The sequence below is a fragment of the Calidris pugnax genome, unplaced genomic scaffold (assembly GCF_001431845.1).
Source record: "Calidris pugnax isolate Ruff unplaced genomic scaffold, ASM143184v1 scaffold81, whole genome shotgun sequence".
NCBI classification, from domain to species: Eukaryota; Metazoa; Chordata; class Aves; order Charadriiformes; family Scolopacidae; genus Calidris; species Calidris pugnax.
In genome coordinates, this window is record NW_015090880.1 from 11,111,261 (window position 1) to 11,129,689 (window position 18,429).

General features: G+C 61.1%; 3 protein-coding genes across 4 annotated transcripts in view; all 3 read right to left on the reverse strand.

Moving 5' to 3' along the window:
- BRPF1 (bromodomain and PHD finger containing 1) overlaps positions 1 to 12,392 on the reverse strand; it is a 12,700-nt gene extending 308 nt beyond the window's left edge. Inside the window, exons 1-12 of the mRNA XM_014946651.1 lie at positions 11,696 to 12,392; positions 9,553 to 10,512; positions 7,098 to 7,254; positions 5,865 to 5,996; positions 5,377 to 5,523; positions 4,114 to 4,426; positions 3,480 to 3,791; positions 2,008 to 2,295; positions 1,753 to 1,900; positions 1,107 to 1,243; positions 306 to 424; positions 21 to 175 (exon numbers count right to left, since the gene is read on the reverse strand). Of these exons, the coding sequence (XP_014802137.1) occupies positions 21 to 175; positions 306 to 424; positions 1,107 to 1,243; positions 1,753 to 1,900; positions 2,008 to 2,295; positions 3,480 to 3,791; positions 4,114 to 4,426; positions 5,377 to 5,523; positions 5,865 to 5,996; positions 7,098 to 7,254; positions 9,553 to 10,512; positions 11,696 to 12,291 (3,464 nt within the window). The 5' untranslated portion in view covers positions 12,292 to 12,392. The remainder of the gene's footprint in view (positions 1 to 20; positions 176 to 305; positions 425 to 1,106; positions 1,244 to 1,752; positions 1,901 to 2,007; positions 2,296 to 3,479; positions 3,792 to 4,113; positions 4,427 to 5,376; positions 5,524 to 5,864; positions 5,997 to 7,097; positions 7,255 to 9,552; positions 10,513 to 11,695) is intronic.
- A 73-nt stretch (positions 12,393 to 12,465) lies between these two features.
- LOC106890698 (peregrin-like) lies at positions 12,466 to 13,258 on the reverse strand. Its single transcript, XM_014946653.1, has 3 exons — positions 13,114 to 13,258; positions 12,614 to 12,964; positions 12,466 to 12,575 (listed from the first exon to the last, which is right to left on the reverse strand). Exons 2-3 carry the CDS (start codon positions 12,954 to 12,956, stop codon positions 12,466 to 12,468), a joined length of 453 nt encoding a protein of 150 aa, XP_014802139.1. The 5' UTR covers positions 12,957 to 12,964; positions 13,114 to 13,258.
- Positions 13,259 to 13,529: 271 nt separating this feature from the next.
- Positions 13,530 to 18,429, reverse strand: part of CPNE9 (copine family member IX) — an 18,837-nt gene continuing 13,937 nt past the window's right edge. Inside the window, exons 1-12 of one of the 2 annotated variants that reach the window (XM_014946742.1) lie at positions 16,704 to 16,805; positions 16,306 to 16,347; positions 16,121 to 16,196; positions 15,995 to 16,034; positions 15,820 to 15,881; positions 15,498 to 15,544; positions 15,227 to 15,408; positions 14,904 to 15,031; positions 14,683 to 14,785; positions 14,548 to 14,605; positions 14,341 to 14,414; positions 13,530 to 14,223 (exon numbers count right to left, since the gene is read on the reverse strand). In XM_014946742.1, coding sequence (XP_014802228.1) covers positions 14,071 to 14,223; positions 14,341 to 14,414; positions 14,548 to 14,605; positions 14,683 to 14,785; positions 14,904 to 15,031; positions 15,227 to 15,408; positions 15,498 to 15,544; positions 15,820 to 15,881; positions 15,995 to 16,034; positions 16,121 to 16,196; positions 16,306 to 16,312 — 930 coding nt within the window. In that variant the 5' untranslated portion in view covers positions 16,313 to 16,347; positions 16,704 to 16,805 and the 3' untranslated portion in view covers positions 13,530 to 14,070. Of the gene's footprint in view, positions 14,224 to 14,340; positions 14,415 to 14,547; positions 14,606 to 14,682; positions 14,786 to 14,903; positions 15,032 to 15,226; positions 15,409 to 15,497; positions 15,545 to 15,819; positions 15,882 to 15,994; positions 16,035 to 16,120; positions 16,197 to 16,305; positions 16,348 to 16,703; positions 16,806 to 18,429 lie in introns of those variants that run through there. The other variant, XM_014946743.1, reaches the window with a different exon arrangement.

Genomic DNA, 18,429 nt, shown 5'->3' on the forward strand with positions numbered 1-18,429 from the left:
CCCCAAGCCCCCGGCCTTACCAAGTGCGCTTGTTGTCGAAGAAGAGGACAAGGTAGAGGTGCTCGCGTGCTTCCTGAGTCATCTGCTCCCCCAGCTTCAGCACCTCCAAGGGGGGCACGGGGATGGGGACGCCGTGGTGGAACATGCCTTCCCGCGGCATCTTGGGGTCAATGATCTACGGGAAGAGCAGGGGAGGAGGGGGCTGAGAGGGAGACCCCCACCCCAAGTGCCGCTCTGTGGGTGGGGTGGGACAGGACGTGGGGTTTGGGAAGCTCCAGCAGTAGCACGTGGCTGTTGGTACTCACCAGCGCCGGGTAGGAGGGGTACCCCCGGCACTTGGCCCACACCAGGTCCAGGGCATCCAGGGAGGAATCCTCGTCCTCGGAGAGCCACCCCGTGCCGCGCCCCATGCCCTTGCGTACCACTGCCAGGGGAGAGGGGAGTCAGCCATGTGTGTGTGTCCCCCACAGTGATGGCACCAGCCGGGCTCACGGCTGGACAACCACAGTACTTACTGCCGTGTCCCACACTTCGCCCCGTGCCCACGGAGTAGGACTCGTTCTCCGTCCCCGACGTGTCCTCGCTGCTGTCCTCCGGGAAGTTCACGCGGGAGAAGGAGGGCTTCCCTCTGCCCTGCTTGGAGGGCGTCGTGCTGCGGAGAGAGGGAGCAGAGCTGTTGGTAGGAACCACGTTAAGCTTCCAGAAACCGCTTTCCAGAGGGCCAGCCTGGCAGGACAGCAGGGCTCATGGGCTCCAAACACCATCCTCAGCACCAGCAGAGGCACCAGGAAGAAAGGGGTCTTCTGCTGGAGAGAGCCTGCCAGACCCTCACCCAGTTTCAGCTGGGAGGAACTGGAAGCCATGCACTGCTCCAAAGCGGAGCTGCAGGGAGGAACCTGCTGGAAGGGCCAGTGCCGGAGCAGCCGCTGTGCCAGGAGGGAATGCCCCAGTTCATGCTCCCCGCTAGCCCTTTGCTGCACACTCACACCTTTAGGTTTTACACTAAACAAAGGCACAAACCCCAGAGCTCTCTAGGGTTTAGCTAACAGCAGGTCCCCCAGTGATGGCACCAGCCGGGCTCACGGCTGGACAACCACAGTACTTACTGCCGTGTCCCACACTTCGCCCCGTGCCCACGGAGTAGGACTCGTTCTCCGTCCCCGACGTGTCCTCGCTGCTGTCCTCCGGGAAGTTCACGCGGGAGAAGGAGGGCTTCCCTCTGCCCTGCTTGGAGGGCGTCGTGCTGCGGAGAGAGGGAGCAGAGCTGTTGGTAGGAACCACGTTAAGCTTCCAGAAACCGCTTTCCAGAGGGCCAGCCTGGCAGGACAGCAGGGCTCATGGGCTCCAAACACCATCCTCAGCACCAGCAGAGGCACCAGGAAGAAAGGGGTCTTCTGCTGGAGAGAGCCTGCCAGACCCTCACCCAGTTTCAGCTGGGAGGAACTGGAAGCCATGCACTGCTCCAAAGCGGAGCTGCAGGGAGGAACCTGCTGGAAGGGCCAGTGCCGGAGCAGCCGCTGTGCCAGGAGGGAATGCCCCAGTTCATGCTCCCCGCTAGCCCTTTGCTGCACACTCACACCTTTAGGTTTTACACTAAACAAAGGCACAAACCCCAGAGCTCTCTAGGGTTTAGCTAACAGCAGCCAGGCTGCAGGAGAGTGAATGAGATGGGTACTGTCAAACACGCTCCTCATCTGGAAGAGAGCCACCCTGGCAGCACCAGTGCCATTGCAGCTGGGCTGGGGATGGTACCTGGTACGGTCTGAGGCGGCGCTGCTGCTGCTGCTGCTGCTGGACTCCGAGTCGGAGCTGCTCCGGGGCAGATTGCAGTCGTTGCGGTACACCAGGAAGCTCTTCTTCACTGGCTGGTTCCCGCTGCTGAAACCGTTTGCTGGCAGATCTGCAAAACACCCCACCAGAAGCGCGTTACAACCATGAGGGACCCCGCCACATGCTCCTGACAGGGCCACAGCCGCCCAGCGGCACAGGGGGAGCTACAACACCCACCCATGGGAGCATCTTCGGTGGACTTATCGCTGTCGCTGTCCGAGCTGGAGCTGGGGCGTGGGCTTCGCCCTCGCTTCCTCTGCCGCTGGGAGGACCCCATTATCGGGAGCTGGGGGGGCCCGATGGGGCTGTTCCCGTGCCCGGGAGTGATCTGGCTGTCTCGATTCTTCGGGGGGCGTCCTGGACGTTTTGGAGGGCCTGCGGTTTTAGGGTTCTTCTTGGAGAAGAGCACTGAGGTCCTCCTGCCAACTTCGTGTGCTGGAGTAGAAGAAGAATTGGGACCCAGACCTGGAAGAGAAGGAAGGCATTGGCTGCAGCCTGCAGGGCCCAGCGGGGACCACACGGCAGTGGCAGCAAGGAACAGCTTCATTTCTTAACAATGTTGTGTCAGAAGATCTTCCATCCCGAGCTTTGCCATGCCTGTGCCTTCAGCATCAAATTATCTGGTCTGCTGACGGTAAAAGCTAGATGGGGACAAAGAACACTCCACCCCCTCCGGGATGCCCTCCTTTCTCCCAGGCGGCAACCTCAAAGAGACAGAAATCAACAACAGGAAGCGAGCAGGAATAAACCCTTCCCATGACACGCAGCAGCTGAGAAGCTCCACTGCACCCTTGAAAGACAAAGGCCCTGAAACACTCCCTGCTGGGTTTTCCCAGTGCTTAGTGGGGCAGGACTGGGATGCAGAGGTGGCAAACCGCAGCTCTGGCTGGAGCTTTGGCTGTGCTCCTCAGAGAGCCCAGCTCAGCATCTCCGTTCAGGAGAGCAAAGAGCTGGTGGCTGGCCTGCGTTCAGCTCCCAGCCCCAGGAGGGCATCTGGAGCTTGGCAGTCAGTGCTGCTGCAACTCCCTCCTGTGCCCCCAAGCAGAAAGGGACACCGAAGGCAGCCTGCTCCCTAATGCCCCTAGAGAAACCAAGCAGTGTGGCAGAGCTGGCAGGAGGAAACAATCCATCTCACGCCCCGCATCACACAGCTGAGACTCTCAGTCTCAGTCTCTGGAACGACATCCAGTTCCTCAGCCACATGGGAGGTGAGCTCACCGGGTGAACACTGACTGCAGCTGCGAACACCAGCAACCTGCAGACCCTCCCCAGAGGCTGGGGCTGATCCTGACGCAGGAGGTGACCTCCTTTGGCTGCCAAACCCCCCTGCTTGGCAGGCACGGCTCAAATTACCCAGAGTACCATTCCCAGGTGGGCACGCCAGGAGGCACAGACATTCTGCTCTGCACCCACCACTACAGAAAACAAAGGACACCTGCAGGGGAATGGGAGATAAGGGACTGTCCCCCTGAGAGGCCACCTGCCCTGCTTTTAAGGAGAAGCAAAGAGTGAAGCTGTGGGGAGCTGCCCACATTGGCCTCCTGCCTCCAGAGGCAGCTGGCAGGGCAGACTCTCCCCCAGCCAAGCCTATCCAGAGGCCGTTTCTCCACCACTCCCCAAACCTGGAAGTATTCTGAAGGGACCAGTACCTTTGCCAGTCTCCTGGCTGCTGCTCTCTTCTGCAGCGCTGTCTGTCTGCAGGTCCTTCTCGCAGGGGTTGTGTGACTGCAGGACTCCCCTGGCAGAGGAGCTGTGCCGCTCCAGCCCATCTCGGCCCAGGTCCCGCGGGTGAGCGAGTTTCCGCCGTAGGACTGTGATCTCCTTCTTGATCATCTTGGCCCGGCGGGACCGTCCTATGCTCTGCTTGCCAGCGTTGACCTCATCCAGCCGCTCCAGCAGGATCTTCAGCTGCTCCTCCAAGGGCAGGTGCTTCTGATTCTCCGAGAGCAGCAGCCGCACGTCTTCTGAGGGAGCAAAGGGGAGCAGATGGATGAGAGAAATCGGGAACTCTTTGGAGCTCCTCTATGTGAAAGGGCATGAGGCAATCCATGTTCCCCATAGGAGGGAAAGTAGCTGACATGGTACCAAACACCTGTGAATATGGCAAGTTACCCTAAAAGACCTGGAGAAGGAGCCCTCTCTGGGGAGCAACCAGACACAGCCCAGGTGTCCAAGTGAACCTCCCATGGGAGGCAGCTCCAACAGACCCCCAGGTGCCCTGACTCTGCCCAGGCTTTACCTCTGAGTAGCCCTCATACCCCGGGACAGGGGATGAGTACCCACCGTCCTCGATGTCTTGGACCTGAGCCTCTTCCACCGTTACACAATGGGGGAAGTGCATGCCTGTCTCAAAGTCAATGCCCATCTTCTCCGCCTGCCGACGAGCCTGCCGGAGGACGGCGCCTCCCTGCTCCCGCAGACGGACGGCTGCCCGGTAGAAGATTGTGTCTTTGGCATTGTATTTCAAACAGTTGTTGATAATGAGGTTGAAATCCTCCTCAAAGTCGTCGAAATTCAGATAGCGATAGGCTTCCAGGTTTTGTTTCATTGTCTGAAAATCCATCGGCTTCTTGATGTGATCCAGGTAGTCGGGGACCTGCGTGAGGAAAGAGCCAGAGCTAAGGGCCCGGGAGCTGTCAGTTAGAACTTCCTGCTCCAAGAAAACAGTCGTTAGAGGAATTAGGTATCGCTCCCTGTGTTCTGCCCAAATGCACATCAGGGAATGCCGTCTGCTTCTGCAGCTTGAGGAACAGGAACGCCTCCGGAGCAGGGAGCCCATGTGCTGTACTCAACATGTCAGAGCAGATACGCTCTCTGAAGTGTGTTTAAGGCTCCAGCGCACATGGCAGCATCCTGTCCTCTCCTGCTGTCTGCAGCCAGCTGGGATCCAGAACACTACACGGCATTCCCCGGGGGAGGAAGCCAGAAGTGCAGCCCCTGGGGGTGAGGGTAAGTGCAGACAGGTAAAAGAGAGCCATCCAGGCGGCGAGTGGGACCACAGAGCCTTCCTCCCCAAACTCTGCTGAAACACCTCTGTGCTGACCTGCTGCCCGAGCCGTGCAGAGCCAGCACGGCCTTTTCCCACCTCCCCAGGCAGGTACTCGATAACGGTCTCAGGAATCATTTCCCTTGCCCCTAGCAGTGACAGCCTCGGGTCAAACCCTCTTCTGTGCCATGCTCACTCTGTCATCTAGCAGAGGCCTCCACAAGAGGACAGATAAGAGTGTGCCACCTGCTAAGGGCCAGCATTCTGCCTTTCCCAGTGGGAATCCCCAGCTGCTCACAAACACCGGAAAGTCACCAGCAACACACACAGAGGAAGAATGAGTGCTGTGCTCCTGGCCAGCAACAGCTCAGCTATTCTGCATTCAGCTCACCCAGGAGGGGCATCACTGCACACCCCCCTCGGGTGAGTGGTGCTGGGATGTGTGAGCCACCACCAGGCTGCCCAGAGGAGCTCCGGACCGAAGAACGCCCTGGGCAGCCCCTGGCGTGAGCAAGGGACAAGTTTGAGTGAAGTAGAAATCTGGGGGAGGGGGTTCTTACTTCGTAGATTTCTGTTACCTCAGACAGAGGGACCGGCTCGCTGAAGATGTTGCCCGTGTCTTTCTCCTGCAGCTGCTCGAGCGTCTTGCGGAGGAGGATGAGGAAGGGGGTCAGCTGCATTTCCAGTGCCACCTGCTGCACTTTGATCTGAAACAGAGGAACAGAGCGGGGCTGAGCCCCCTGCCCAGCATCCAGGCGGCCGGGACAGTCCCCAGGGAGCAGCAGTGCAATCCTGCAGGGCAGTGACACCTCTCTTTGCGTGAGGGACTGCACCTCACCCCCATCTCCGGGGGGAGCGAAGGTGTAACACCCATTCCAGCACCTGCACGTCCCACCTCAGCCTTGCAGAGCAGCCACCTTTGCTCAGAGCTGCTGGGGCAGGGTGCAGCGCGGCCAAGGGGACCCTGGCACACACCCTACAGCTCTCCCAAGAGCCCATGCTCATGCCCACCCCAGCAGCTCCCCAAGGAGGGGCAAACAATTGTTACCGTCTCTCTCTTGAGCTTCTCCCGCTTGCGTATCAGCTCCACCAGCAAGCGTGCACGCTCTAGGTCATGGCGGAGGCGCTGCCATGACTTCAGCTGCTCCTTCAGGGCCCAGTTCTTATCCTCAGTGTCTCTCTGTGGGAACATCAGAGACCATGAGCTGACAGGAGATGTGTTCCCATCTCCACCTTCCTGACCATGTCCTGTGGCTCTTCACTGACATGAAAGTCCTGGTTCCCTTGTTGTAACCTAGGTGGGCAACTCAAAAACACTCCCACCCCTGGCCAGAGCTGAATACCTGCTCCTTGGTCACCAAGCCCTCAGGATGTCAGGAGGTGGACTTCCTAAGCCTCTGGAAATACTCTTCCTAATACAACCTTCTGCCTGCAGCTGCCCAAGAGCACACAGATCAGCCACAGAAGGATCTGTGCTGCTGCTCAGAGCTCTAGCAAAGGACAACAGGGCAAAAAGGGAACACAGCTCTGGTTGCTTTCACTTCTGGAGCACCAAAAAATGCCGACTTTTGCTCTGCCGTAGCCAAAGATGAGCAGAAGTAGCCTCAACTTTTCTGCAGCAAATTAAAATGAGAGAGCGTAAAGGCAGGAGAAACCCCTGCCCAGTAACAGTCTTCAAAGGGCTCAGAAAGAAAGATTTAGAGCTCGGATGGGGAGCCAAAAGAAACATCTTCCTCTCTGGCACCAGAGACTTCACATCTGTGAAGCACTGACTAAGGGCTGAGGCAGACAGTGGGCTGGAAGCAGCACCCACAGGGAGTGCTCCTGGAGTGCTTTCAGAAACTGGAAGCGAGGTCCTGGTTCCTTCCAGACTGTTTCTGGAGATCTCCGGCCATCTCTCTCAACACTTGCTGACACAGCAGCCTCAGAGCAGAGCCATTTCTGACAGGTTTGCTGTCACCACTGGCTAAACGGAGGCACGAGGAAGGAGCTAACTTGTGCGCGGCAGCATGAGACGGCAGGATTCCCTTCCTGTGGCAGGCTGCCAGCAGCGTGGCTGCCTGGCACATCTCTGAACGCCGAGAGCGGAGGAGAAGGTGAAGCAGCAAAAGCATCTGGGGCTGCCCTTTCCTCACCCGGGAGCTCGTACCCCTGGCCCCCCTCTTCTGCGCCTGCAGGCACCGCATGCAGCAAAGGCTTTGAGCCCACAGCTCCGAAGGCACAGGAAGCACCCGTGTGTGCACCCCAGATGTCCCCCAGCACCCCAACGAGCAGCCCTTACCTGGTCGCAGTTTCTTTGCGACTGCAAGTGTGTCTGAAGGCGGCGGAGCAGAGGGACACCGTTGCGGGACTGCCTCTTCAGAGTCCAGTAGCTGTGCAGCCTCTGCATGAACTGGCTCTTCCTCTGGATGGTTAAACGGTTTGTGATCTTGCTGAGCCTGAGGAAGTGAGAGAAACCACAGAACCCATCACCAAGGTGAGCCTGGCTGCTGCCGGGGAAGAACGTAGCAGCAAGGCCACTTGAGAGCAGCTCCTCAGGTGGAGAACACCCTTTCCCGTGGCAGGAATTTTTGTAACACCAAGTCACACAGGGCAGCAGCACCCCTGAGACAGCCATGACAGAGGGTGCCTGGAAACATCCAGCCTGGCCTCTCCGAAACAGGCTTTTCCTTTCTACCTCCTGCCAAATTTCAGGCAAAAGCCTGGGGCAGGCTGCATCAGGACAGAGTGCGACACGGCTGCATCAGGGACTGGACCTTTAACAGCTCCCACAGTCCCCAAGACCATGAGCATTTGGCTATCCCAAACCCATTATTTACCCGGCTGAGCGCCACCCACAGTGACAAAGGCCCTGGCCAAATGTTACCAGAAAAACTTGAGCCCCAAGGAGCCCATAACTCAACCAAACCTGGCAAATTTTGATGAGAGAATAGGAGGCACAAGCACAGAGCTCCTATCTGAGCTAATGAAGGACTCTCCTAAACAGCCGTAAACATCACAGAAGGGATTTTCCTACCCTCTATAACTTCAGAAAGCCTGGAGGGGCTGTGACAGGCTCATTCAGCAAGGCCAGACAGAGATGCTCTGCTAGCAGGGAAGGCAAAGGGATGAATCCCCAGCATCTCCAGGCTTCACAGGGACAGCTCTTCGTGGGGGATGACCCGACCTGCATCAGCCTCAGCTGAAGAGGCTGGAGAGAGCAGCCTCATGTGCCACCGCCGGCCAAGCACAGCTCCCACAGGAAGACATTTGGCATTCTGGCAAGAGCCCTTGAAGAATAATTAATCCCAACAGGAAGGCCTGGGGAGAGGTTAACAGCTTCTAGCTCAGTGTGGGTTTCACTGCAAGCACAACGATAGCAGCAAGAGCCTACAAACTGCCTGCCAACACGTCTGCACATGAGAAAAGAGGCTCCGGCTACAGAGCAAGCCCCGAGTGAGCAATAACATAAGGTTGGTACACAGACAGATCGTGGCAGAGTGCCAGCAGCCATGTAGCAGAGATCTGCCTCCACAAGTCACCAGAACGCTGCCCAGAGAGCGAAACCCACGGCTTCTGCGTGGTCCCCTCCAACCGCATTGGGTTGGTCCTGATGGTCTTGAGGGTCTGCAGGGAAGTGGCAGTCCCACGTCCCTGTGCTGTCACAGCTGTGTCACATCTGCTCAGCAGTCAGGGGTGGTGGCTGACAACCGCAAAGGCAAACGCTTCCATGCCCAACCTGCGTTTTGACTGTGTGATGTGGGCTGCAGGGTGACAGCAAGATCCAAAACCATCCTAAGATGCTTCTATGTGCTTTTGCATGCTGCCGAGGACACACAGAGTTATGAACTACACTGACAAATTTAGGCAAGGCTCTGAGATGTTGTTGTTTCCGGAACTTGCACACCAGCCTAATGGTCAGACCAGAATGAGACACACAGCAATTATACCTGTAACAACCAGGTGTTTGCATCTTCCTGTGAGCCCTAGCTCACAGGAAATTGGGACAACTCCTGGCAGTATCTGCCTGACAGCACCTATGCTGCCCTCGTGCTGTGGAGCCAATCTCACGACGGCTGTGTCCCTTGGTGCTCTCCAGCCACCCCTCGCAGGCAGCTGTGCAGAGGCTTCCTGCTCTGACAGGCAGCACGGAGGCAGAGCTGCTGCCTGCGACTGGCAGAAAGCACTGAGGAAGCCCAGCAAGGGGTAAGCGGTTGCTGGGAGGGATGAGCTGTGCTCAGCAGGGCACAGGGATCCCGATACAAGACCTCTTGGCTTCAGAGCCAAAACAACCCCTGGGGTTAGCTCATTTCCCAGGCCTGAATCGCTCCCACGCTTCCCTCTTTTTCCCAGCTCAGCCTCAAGGAGAAAACAAACCTCAGTAGAAAGGAGAGCAGCTCCCTCCTCTCTCCTCCGTTTACCCAGTGCCTGAGGTCAGCACAACAGGAAAGGAGTGCTGGGAACCCCCAGCTGCTTCCTGATGCATCCAGCCAAGCTCATTCTCTGCTGCTAAACTAACAGCAGCTATTTCCTGCCCTGCTGAGGGCCCAGACACCTTTGCGGGGCAGTGCATCGCCCTCCCTCTCTGCAGGACTCCCAGAGGAAGCCACCAACAGCCCTCTGCGAGAGCAAAGCGAAAAGTACCTGTGCAAAAAGCTAAGGGGAGGAACAAGACAACGCCCGCGTGGAAAGGGGGACAAAAGGCATGGGGAAAGGGAGAAGTTTCTCCACAGCTGAGGGAAGGTGGCAGGTTGTACCTGTGCGGGGGGATGCAGGGCACGGAAACCACTGGCGCTGCGGCTCGTTTCTCTGCCAGGATCTTCCGCGCCTTCTTCATCTTGATCCTAGACTTAGCCTTCGCTTTTTTCACTTTCTCAGAGCTCCAGCCTTTCCCCTCCTCCTCCTCCTCCTCGTCCTCCTCTTCCCCCTCACTGTGGGAGAGGGCGGGAAGTCTGCGCACGGAGCCCGGCGGCGTGTGGATGTCGCAGTAGGCCGTTTTGCGCACGCTAAAGGAGGTACCGTTGGCCCCCGTCTCCCGGACGGGCTCCATCTTCATGTACAGCCCGGCCTGCTGGGCGCAGGTGACGTGGAAGGCAGTGTAGCAGTTGGCTTTGTGACACTGGATGCAAGCCCCGGAGCCGCGCTGCTTGCAAATGTAACAGGTCAGCTTCCAGCGGGCGGGCGGGATGTGCTCGATGCTGTCGATGGGCTCCAGGAAGACGGTGTTGGCAAAGCACACCTCCGGGATCCAGAGGGCACAGACCACGTGTGCCCAGCGCCCATCGTCCGTCTGCTTGAAGGCCCCCCCCTTGTTCGGGCAGAGGGCACAGTCCACGGCTCGCGAGGGCGACTGCAGGCACCGTCGGCAGAGCCACTGTCCCTCCGGGATGTAGGGCACCCCGTAGCACTCCTGATGCACGGCCAGGTTGCACATGTCGCAGAAGAGGATGACGTTGCTGTTCTGGCACTCCCCGTCGTTGCAGATGCAACAGACGGCATCCTCGTCCACCAAGGCGTTTGGATCCCCCTTGTTGTGGCTCTCGAAGTAGGACTCCTTCTCCAGCCGGTCCATCAGGTACTCAAAGATCTCCTGGGGAATGGGGCTCACGCCTTCGGTCTTCCGCCGCTCGTTCATGATGTCCAGCCAGATGTAATCTTCCTCGTCCATGTCGTACTCCACCTCTTCATCCAGCTCCTCTGCTGACTTCTCGATGTACCTGGAAGGGCAGCATGGGAGGGTGAGGATACAGCTGGTGAGGGCTTGGACCTGCTAAACCTTAAATCCCACATGCCAAGGCTGAGGGAACATTTAAAAGCTACAGCCAAGCTGTAAGTCAAAATAAAAAAAAACTGGACAAGGCAGGAACATGCAAAAGCAGGAGGTGCTGCTGCACCCTGAGCAGCGCAGCGGCACACCAGGGCGTTGGGCACAACACAGACCAAATAACACTTGTTTAACGGGCAAGGCCTTGGAGACTCATCAGCGCAAGGATGGGAGCCTGAATGAGCCACCAAGGGGTGCTAAATGCTCTGGAGACAGCAGCCTCACGCCTAAGACTCACAGCAACCAGGCATGGAGGCAACACATTTCATTAATTCTGATGAGGGTGTCTGTGCCCTCTTCTCTTTCACTCCCAGTTGTGGATGAGGGAATGTTATTTAGAGAGAAAAGAGCCAGAACCCCAAGGCTACTGCTCCAGTGACTGATGACAACTACCCCCAGCCACTGCAGTGAGCAGCACTGTGGGCACCTTGCGGGGGGAACTTCTTTTCCAACACCCTCACATAAAATAACGTCATTAACCTGTCCCTGGAATGCGGTGCCAGTTTCTCAGGGTTCATGGCAACTAGGATGGCAGGGGTGGCCACACAACCCTTACTTCGGTTCAGTATTAACTCTCTGCTCGAGGTATTACTTTGGGCCACTGTAGTTGCCAAATCACACATGGGAAAAACATAGGACAACCAAGACACAATAAGCCCACAAATAGACACATCTTTACGGGTACACCTTGGTGCTGGGGGGCTCCAGAGCTACCCCATCATACCTCTGAAGAGCGATGGAGAAGGCAGAACAGGTTTGCTTTTTGTTATAACTCTACCTGCCATCCCAGCAAGGAAAGAGCGAGGCAATCCAACTGCCAGCAATGACCTAAGCAGTGACAAGGGCTCTGAAAGCACCAGGACCCCTCAAAACTGGGGCACAATGCCAGACAGAGCTCAGAGAGCCTGAAGTCATGGGACAGCCAGCTCCGTGGGACCCGGGAGAGGCAGATAAAGGCCATCTCCACAAGCCACAGACAAGCCGCCTGCACAGAGCGGGGCCAATTCTGCCTCCAGACACAGGGCACGAGCCAGAGCTGCCTGGGAGCCACCTCACGCCCCGGCCACGGACAATACCTGTAGTACGAGGTGGGGCGAGGTGGGGCGTCAGGAGTGTCCTGCTCCAGCTCCCGGTACACCACCTCGGGGAGCTTGGGGGTGGTGCCAGCCGAGGCGTTGTGGTGATGGTGGTTGGAGTCCTTGCGCTTCTCCTTGTTCTTGTGCTTGCCGGATTTGGGCGGGACGCTCTGGGTCTCTGTGTTCTCCTTATTGCTCCCATTCTCGGGCACCTCCTCGGGCACCTCCTCGTCCTCGGAGACCACGTCGAGGTTGTCGAAGATGCTGATGCGGTGGACGCGACCGTGCAGGTCCACCTCCACCATGCGCTGGGCCTGGGCGTAGGTCATCACCTCTCGGCCCGGCGACTGAGAGGTCTCGGAGGGGCTGGGCGACTGCTTGTTGGCGGCGCGGGCCTGCCGCCCCTTCTTCTTGTGCTTGCGCAGGGGGGTGTGCTGGGGCGGGGGGGGGTTGTCGTGGTCATAGTGGTAGAGGTGGTACTCAATCCCGCTGTAGCTCTTGTAGATCTTGCGGCAGGTGCCCACCGGGCACTCGTAGGGGGGTTTGGTGGCCCGCAGGTTGTGGCAGAAGGTCTTCACGTCGAAGTCTACGCCCATGGCGGGGGCTGAGGGGGACCGAGGGTGGAGGTTGGGGGGGGTTAACGCCAGGACAGGCCGGGCCCCCCGCCCCCTCCCCAGGCCCAGGCCCAGGCCCCGGCCCCGGCAACCCGCCCTTCCCTTCCTCCCTCCCTCCCTGCACTCCGGCCGCGCTCACCGGCCCCGGGGCTGCGCTCAACGGGCGGGCGGTGGCGGTGGCTCCATGGGCGGCGGTGGCGGCGGCGGCGGGCCCGGGCCGGGCCGCAACAATGGAGGCTGCGGCGGCGCCTGGCGCGGGGCGGCCGCTGGGTAAAAAGCGCCGCGCCGCCCTTAGCAACCGCACTTTCGGCACGGGCCGAGGACGGGCCGGCGGAGGCGGCGGGGAGCGGAGGAGATGGCGGCGGGGGACGAGCAACGGAAGAGGAAGCGGGGGAAGGGTGAGAGGTCTCGGAGGGGCTGGGCGACTGCTTGTTGGCGGCGCGGGCCTGCCGCCCCTTCTTCTTGTGCTTGCGCAGGGGGGTGTGCTGGGGCGGGGGGGGGTTGTCGTGGTCATAGTGGTAGAGGTGGTACTCAATCCCGCTGTAGCTCTTGTAGATCTTGCGGCAGGTGCCCACCGGGCACTCGTAGGGGGGTTTGGTGGCCCGCAGGTTGTGGCAGAAGGTCTTCACGTCGAAGTCTACGCCCATGGCGGGGGCTGAGGGGGACCGAGGGTGGAGGTTGGGGGGGGTTAACGCCAGGACAGGCCGGGCCCCCCGCCCCCTCCCCAGGCCCAGGCCCAGGCCCCGGCCCCGGCAACCCGCCCTTCCCTTCCTCCCTCCCTCCCTGCACTCCGGCCGCGCTCACCGGCCCCGGGGCTGCGCTCAACGGGCGGGCGGTGGCGGTGGCTCCATGGGCGGCGGTGGCGGCGGCGGCGGGCCCGGGCCGGGCCGCAACAATGGAGGCTGCGGCGGCGCCTGGCGCGGGGCGGCCGCTGGGTAAAAAGCGCCGCGCCGCCCTTAGCAACCGCACTTTCGGCACGGGCCGAGGACGGGCCGGCGGAGGCGGCGGGGAGCGGAGGAGATGGCGGCGGGGGACGAACGACGGAAGAGGAAGCGGGGAAAGCCTCGGGAAGGCCCCGGGGAAAGGGCCGGCGGGGGCCGGGCCGCGCCGCGCCGGCTGAGGCGAATCTGCCGCCGCGAATCACAGGCCCAGCCCGGCAGCCCCGCCCCGGCTGCCCCCCCCTCTCCCCGGGTCCTCCCCAGCCCCATCACGGCAGCGGGCCCGGTCGGAGCAGTTTATTTACAGTCGGTGACACGGTACAGAAGCCCGCCTGCCCTCCCGGCCCGGCATCCCCCGGCTGTGGGGCAGGCTGTGGGGCAGCAGAGCGGGGCCGCAGGCGGGAATGGGGTACAGGCAGGAGCTGGGGGGGGGGGGGGCCCTTGCCCCCAAGGAGATGGCGGGGCTGGGACCCCCGGCATGCACCCAATCCCAGGGTCAGCTCCCTCCGGGCTGCCCTCCCGGTGGGGGGACGCTCCATGGCCACCCCACAGCCTGTGCCCCCCACCATCCCTGCCCCACAGGACGGTACAGTCCGAGCCAGCCCCACTGTGCCGGGGCATGGCCACCGGCCGGGCAGGAGGAGGTGGCAGCCGGGGACGTCCAGCCCCGAGGTCTCGCTGCCAGGAGGGTCCCAGACGGGTCCACTGGGCACATCAAGGGGGCATCACCCTCAGCGGGGCCACATCTCCGCAGCCCAGCCCCACTGAAGAGGAGTGACACATGTCCTCGCCCCACCAGCTGTCCCCACGGCCCATGGAGGAGCTACTGGGGGTCTGCTTGGCGAGGCTTGATGTCGCGGGTCTTCATGTAGGAGAGCAGCTGCTCGGGGATCTCGGCCAGCACGTCCTTGGCCAGGCGGGCCATGCTCAGCACCTGGTTTCCCGAGTCGTCCACGTAATCCCGAAACGGCACGAACTTCCGAGGGGAAAGACGTTTTGCAGCTCGGTTGGAAACAACCCTGGGGCTGCGGGGGTCAGCGAGGGGCTGAGCGTCGCTCGCCCGTGGCAGGGCTGGGCTCAATGGTGGCGTTACCTGCACAATGTCCCTCTCGGCGTAGCGTCCCCGGGAGGACAACCGCACCTCATCGCCATCCAGCTCCTCCATGGCTGCGGGGTGACAGTGTCACCAACCCTCGATGGGGTGGCCACACCATCCTTTCCTCTGGGCCACCTTTCACATCCCAGAAACAGGGATGGTGTTTCCATCCCCCTTCCTTGGTGTCCCCAAGCCCCAACTCACCCTCAAACTCAGCCGGACCCACTCCCACGATGATGATGGACATGGGCAAGGCGGAAGCCTGTGGAGCAGAGGGAGGGTGGCAGCCGGGACAGCACCCAGCCTGGGGTGAACTCACGGCAATGAGGGTGCACTCACGGTGACGATGGCCTCCTTGGTCTGCAGCATGTCAGAGATGACGCCATCGGTGATGATGAGGAGGACGTGATACTGCGAGCCGTCAGTCACCTGCGCAGCCGTCCTATGGGGACGAGGGATGGGGTCACTGCAGCAGCCCCACTGGTGTGGGGCAGCCGTCCTCACTGTGGGAGTGGCGGCATTTGGGGATGGCAAAGGGGACAGAGTTCTCTGGTGCTCACCCAGCCACCTGGTTGATGACGGGGGCGAAGTTGGTGGGACCATAGAGCTGGACAGTGCGCAGGCTCTGGAGGTAGGACTCCAGCACACCCTCAATGCCAGCGCAGCTGGGGTTGTCAGCGTTGTTATTCTGGGGGACAGGGATGGGCACTTGGAAGGGGAGCACGGCTCACAGTGTCCCCCCACAGCTACGGGATGCTGAAGCAGGATGCAGCCAAGGTGCTTCCCTTCCCCACCGAGCTGCTGTGGGCACCCCACGGCCAGCCCTGCCCCACAGCCAAGAGATTTGGGTCCACCCTCAGCCCTGCCCGACCCCACGGCGCACCAGGGGGAACTGGTGGGAGATCTTGCCGTCAGGTGGGACTTTGGCACCGAAGCCGTAGGCGGGGAAGAGCTTGTCGCTGTCGTAGTCCTGGATGATCTCCCCCACCGCCTTCAGCGCCAGGGCGTAGGCGCTCAGCTGGTAGGGGCTCGCGTAGTGCAGCGAGGTGGGCTGTGACGGCATCCCTGCGGCACAGCGTCCCTTGGCACCTGCCCCATGGCTGGCCCCACAGCCGGGCCCATGGGACTCCCCCCCCTGCACCGTCTGCACTCACCGTTGGAGGCCGTAAAGTCGATGGCCACGGTGAAATTCAGCTGCGTCCTTGGGGGGGAGAGCGAGGGAGGCTGCCGGCCCCACGGCACAGGGATGCCATCTTCCAGCCATCGTGTCCTCCCCACCCCAGGACCCATCACCTGGGCCTCTGCTTCCCCAACCACCGCCCCACAGCCCAGGGCCACCGTCTTGCGCTCCCTCCCCAGCCCCACCACCCCCTCCTCACCCCCAGGCTGCACCTGCGCTGTCACCTCCGTCCTCACCCCGAGACCCTTGTCCGTGGGGGGTCTCGGGGAGCCGGGGGCACCCAGCCCCCTACTCACCCGCCCCGGATGTAGTCAACGAAGGTAAACTCGGACTCGACGGAGAAGGAGAGCAGTGTCACCTGTGGGCACGGGGGGGTCAGACCCAGACCCCCCCTCCTTGGTGGGAACAGGGAGGGGATCAGACCTGGCCTCCTGTGGGCAGGAGCCCCAGGAGTGCCCCAGCCCCACTCACGGTGCCGGAGTTCACATATTTCTTCTTCTTGCATTTCTTCCTGGGGTTCAGCACCTGTGAGTGCAGGGGTGGGTCATCTCCAGTGCGGGGTGTCCCCCTGCCCCCCACCCTGGCCCCCTGCCCTACCTCGTACACCGTGAACTGGCTCTGCGCTCGGGAGAGCTCCCGGTAGCTGGTGGCAAACTCCCCGATGAAGTCATGGCTGGGGGAGGACCATGGGGTTGCCATGCCCAGATGCCCCGATGAGAGGCACCCCAGTAAGTGGTGGTGGCACCCTGATGTCCCCCGCCACCCCATGGACACAGCCTCACCTCCCATCCCGGTCCCAGTCGTACACGTCTATCTTCACTGTCCTGCAAGTGAATGCAGGCAGAGGGTGAGCTGCCAGCCTGGCTGGTATGGCCCCCCCCTGGTTTGGGGACATCCAGCCCCTCAGCACCCCAGCAGCGAGCCCCCCTGCCTGCCAGCCGCCGGCATCTCTGCCAGGAGGGAAGCGGGAAATTTGGGTCAGGGCAGGGCCCCTGGAAAGGAGGGGGATGCCTTTATGTAATTTGGGTTGCAAAAGAGGGTAAAAAAAACCTAATAATGACTCAATTCTGAGCTGCCTGCCGCTGCGGGGTGAAACCCATGAAGGAGATGCTCTGGCCCCATGACCAGTCGTGTCACCATCCCCACCACACTACCCTGGTCCCTGTCCCTGTCCCCGTACCGGTCGTAGTCGCCGTTGCAGAGAGCGCGCACGGGGATGGTGAAGGGCTGCCACACCGGGTTGAGCGTGTTCTTCACCACCTCCGTCTTGTGGCAGATGGTGAAGCTGCGGGGACAGGGCAGGGTCGGGGTGCGCTGTACGGTGACACTGGCACCTGCCCACCCCACCGGGCCCCTGCGCTCACGTGCCGTCCTCGTTGCTGCGGTAGAAGACGAGGAAGGGGTCGGATTTTCCGAAGAAGTCCTTCTTGTCCAGCTTGTTGGCACACAGCTGCATTGTGATGATGTCCTGTGGATGTGGACTGTCACTGCCGGCTGCCTCCTTGTCCCCAGCCCCAGCTGCTGTCTGTGCTGGGGGGGGACATGCAGCCCCTGCCTCGCTGCCACAGGGACACGGGCACTCACCCGGCAGTTGCTCAGTTCCTCAGCCAGCAGCAGGATGGTCCCACACCGCTTCCCTGGGACCCCCCTGGGGGCAGAGGTGCCAGGTCAGCTTGGGGACATGGAGGATGGGACAGGGGGAGGAGATGGGCTCAAGTTTGAGGCTTGTGCCCCACAGCTAACACTTGTTAGTGTGGCCATTGTCCCCAGCAGGGGACATGCAGGGACAGGGTCCCATGGGGCGGGTGGTTGGGGACACGATGCAGGACCCCCCCCTCACCCTGCCACAGGGCATGACTCACGTGAGGGGTCTCTCCAGGCGGCCCCGCTGGGACCCGATCACCTCCCCCAGTGCCACAAATGCCTGCCCCAGGAAGTCCTGCGCCCCAAGCACAGCGTCGTGAGACCCTGGGGGCTCCTGCCACAGACCCCCCCACCCACATCCACCCCTCACCCTCCCAGTGCACCCATGGGACCTGCTGCCACCCTGCCCTGGGGCCACACCAAGTACCCTGGACCCACCCTGTGCCCCAAGAGCCCCCCACTGAGGACCCATCCTGCACCCCCAGGATGACTTCAGGTGCCCACTCTACATGCTCTGGACCCATCCTTTGCCACCTGGGCCATCCCACGGCCCTGGACCCTCCTTGTGCCCCCCCAAGGCCACCTCACTTCCCTGAACCAGTCCTGCACCTCTCGGGCCACCCCACACCCATCCTGCACCCTGAAAGCCACCCTGTGGTGTGTCCTGTCCCCATGGGGTTGGTGCATGGCCAGCCCACCTACCTTCTGCCGGTCCCCATGGGGCATGGAGAGATGGAGAGTGGGTTAGAGCCCCCTGAGGCCAGTGGCACCTGGCCCCTCCACACAGGGCACAGCCTCGGGGTGCCCGCTGTGGCATCACATCGGGGCACCACCATGTGTCCCCCCAACATGGGCTGTGCTCACCTGCTTTAAAACGGAGCAGCTCTTGGAGTCCACGTTGTAGCTGGTGATGGGAGAGCAGAGCCCTGAGCCGGTGCCCACGGGGGTGCCCTGGCACACAGCCCCGCTTCCCTCACCCCTCTGTGCTTTTTGCCTCCCTATCCTTATTTATTATCACTATTTATTATCCTCATTTATTAGCGTTATTTATTACTGACTCGGTGCTTTGTTCCGCCCTGAGCCGGGGCTGAGCCCTTCCCCGGCCGCCCCACTCACACGTCGAAGCGGAGGTTTTGCTTCTCCTCAAAGTAGTAGTCGAGGACGAACTTGCGGACGAAGTCAGGGTTCAGGGTGTTGTCGATCACCTCCGTGCGCCCAAACTGCAGAGAGAAGGGTGAGGGCGGCCCCCCCCCACCCCCTTC

Excerpts from the sequence above, each read along its gene's own strand:
- LOC106890698 (XM_014946653.1), bottom strand. The coding sequence starts at position 12,956 with ATGGGCGTAGACTTCGACGTGAAGACCTTCTGCCACAACCTGCGGGCC. Across the intron at positions 12,576-12,613 it reads GTCCTCGGCCCGTGCCGAAA|CGGCCGCCCCGCGCCAGGCG; the intron begins GTGCGGTTGCTA and ends CTTTTTACCCAG.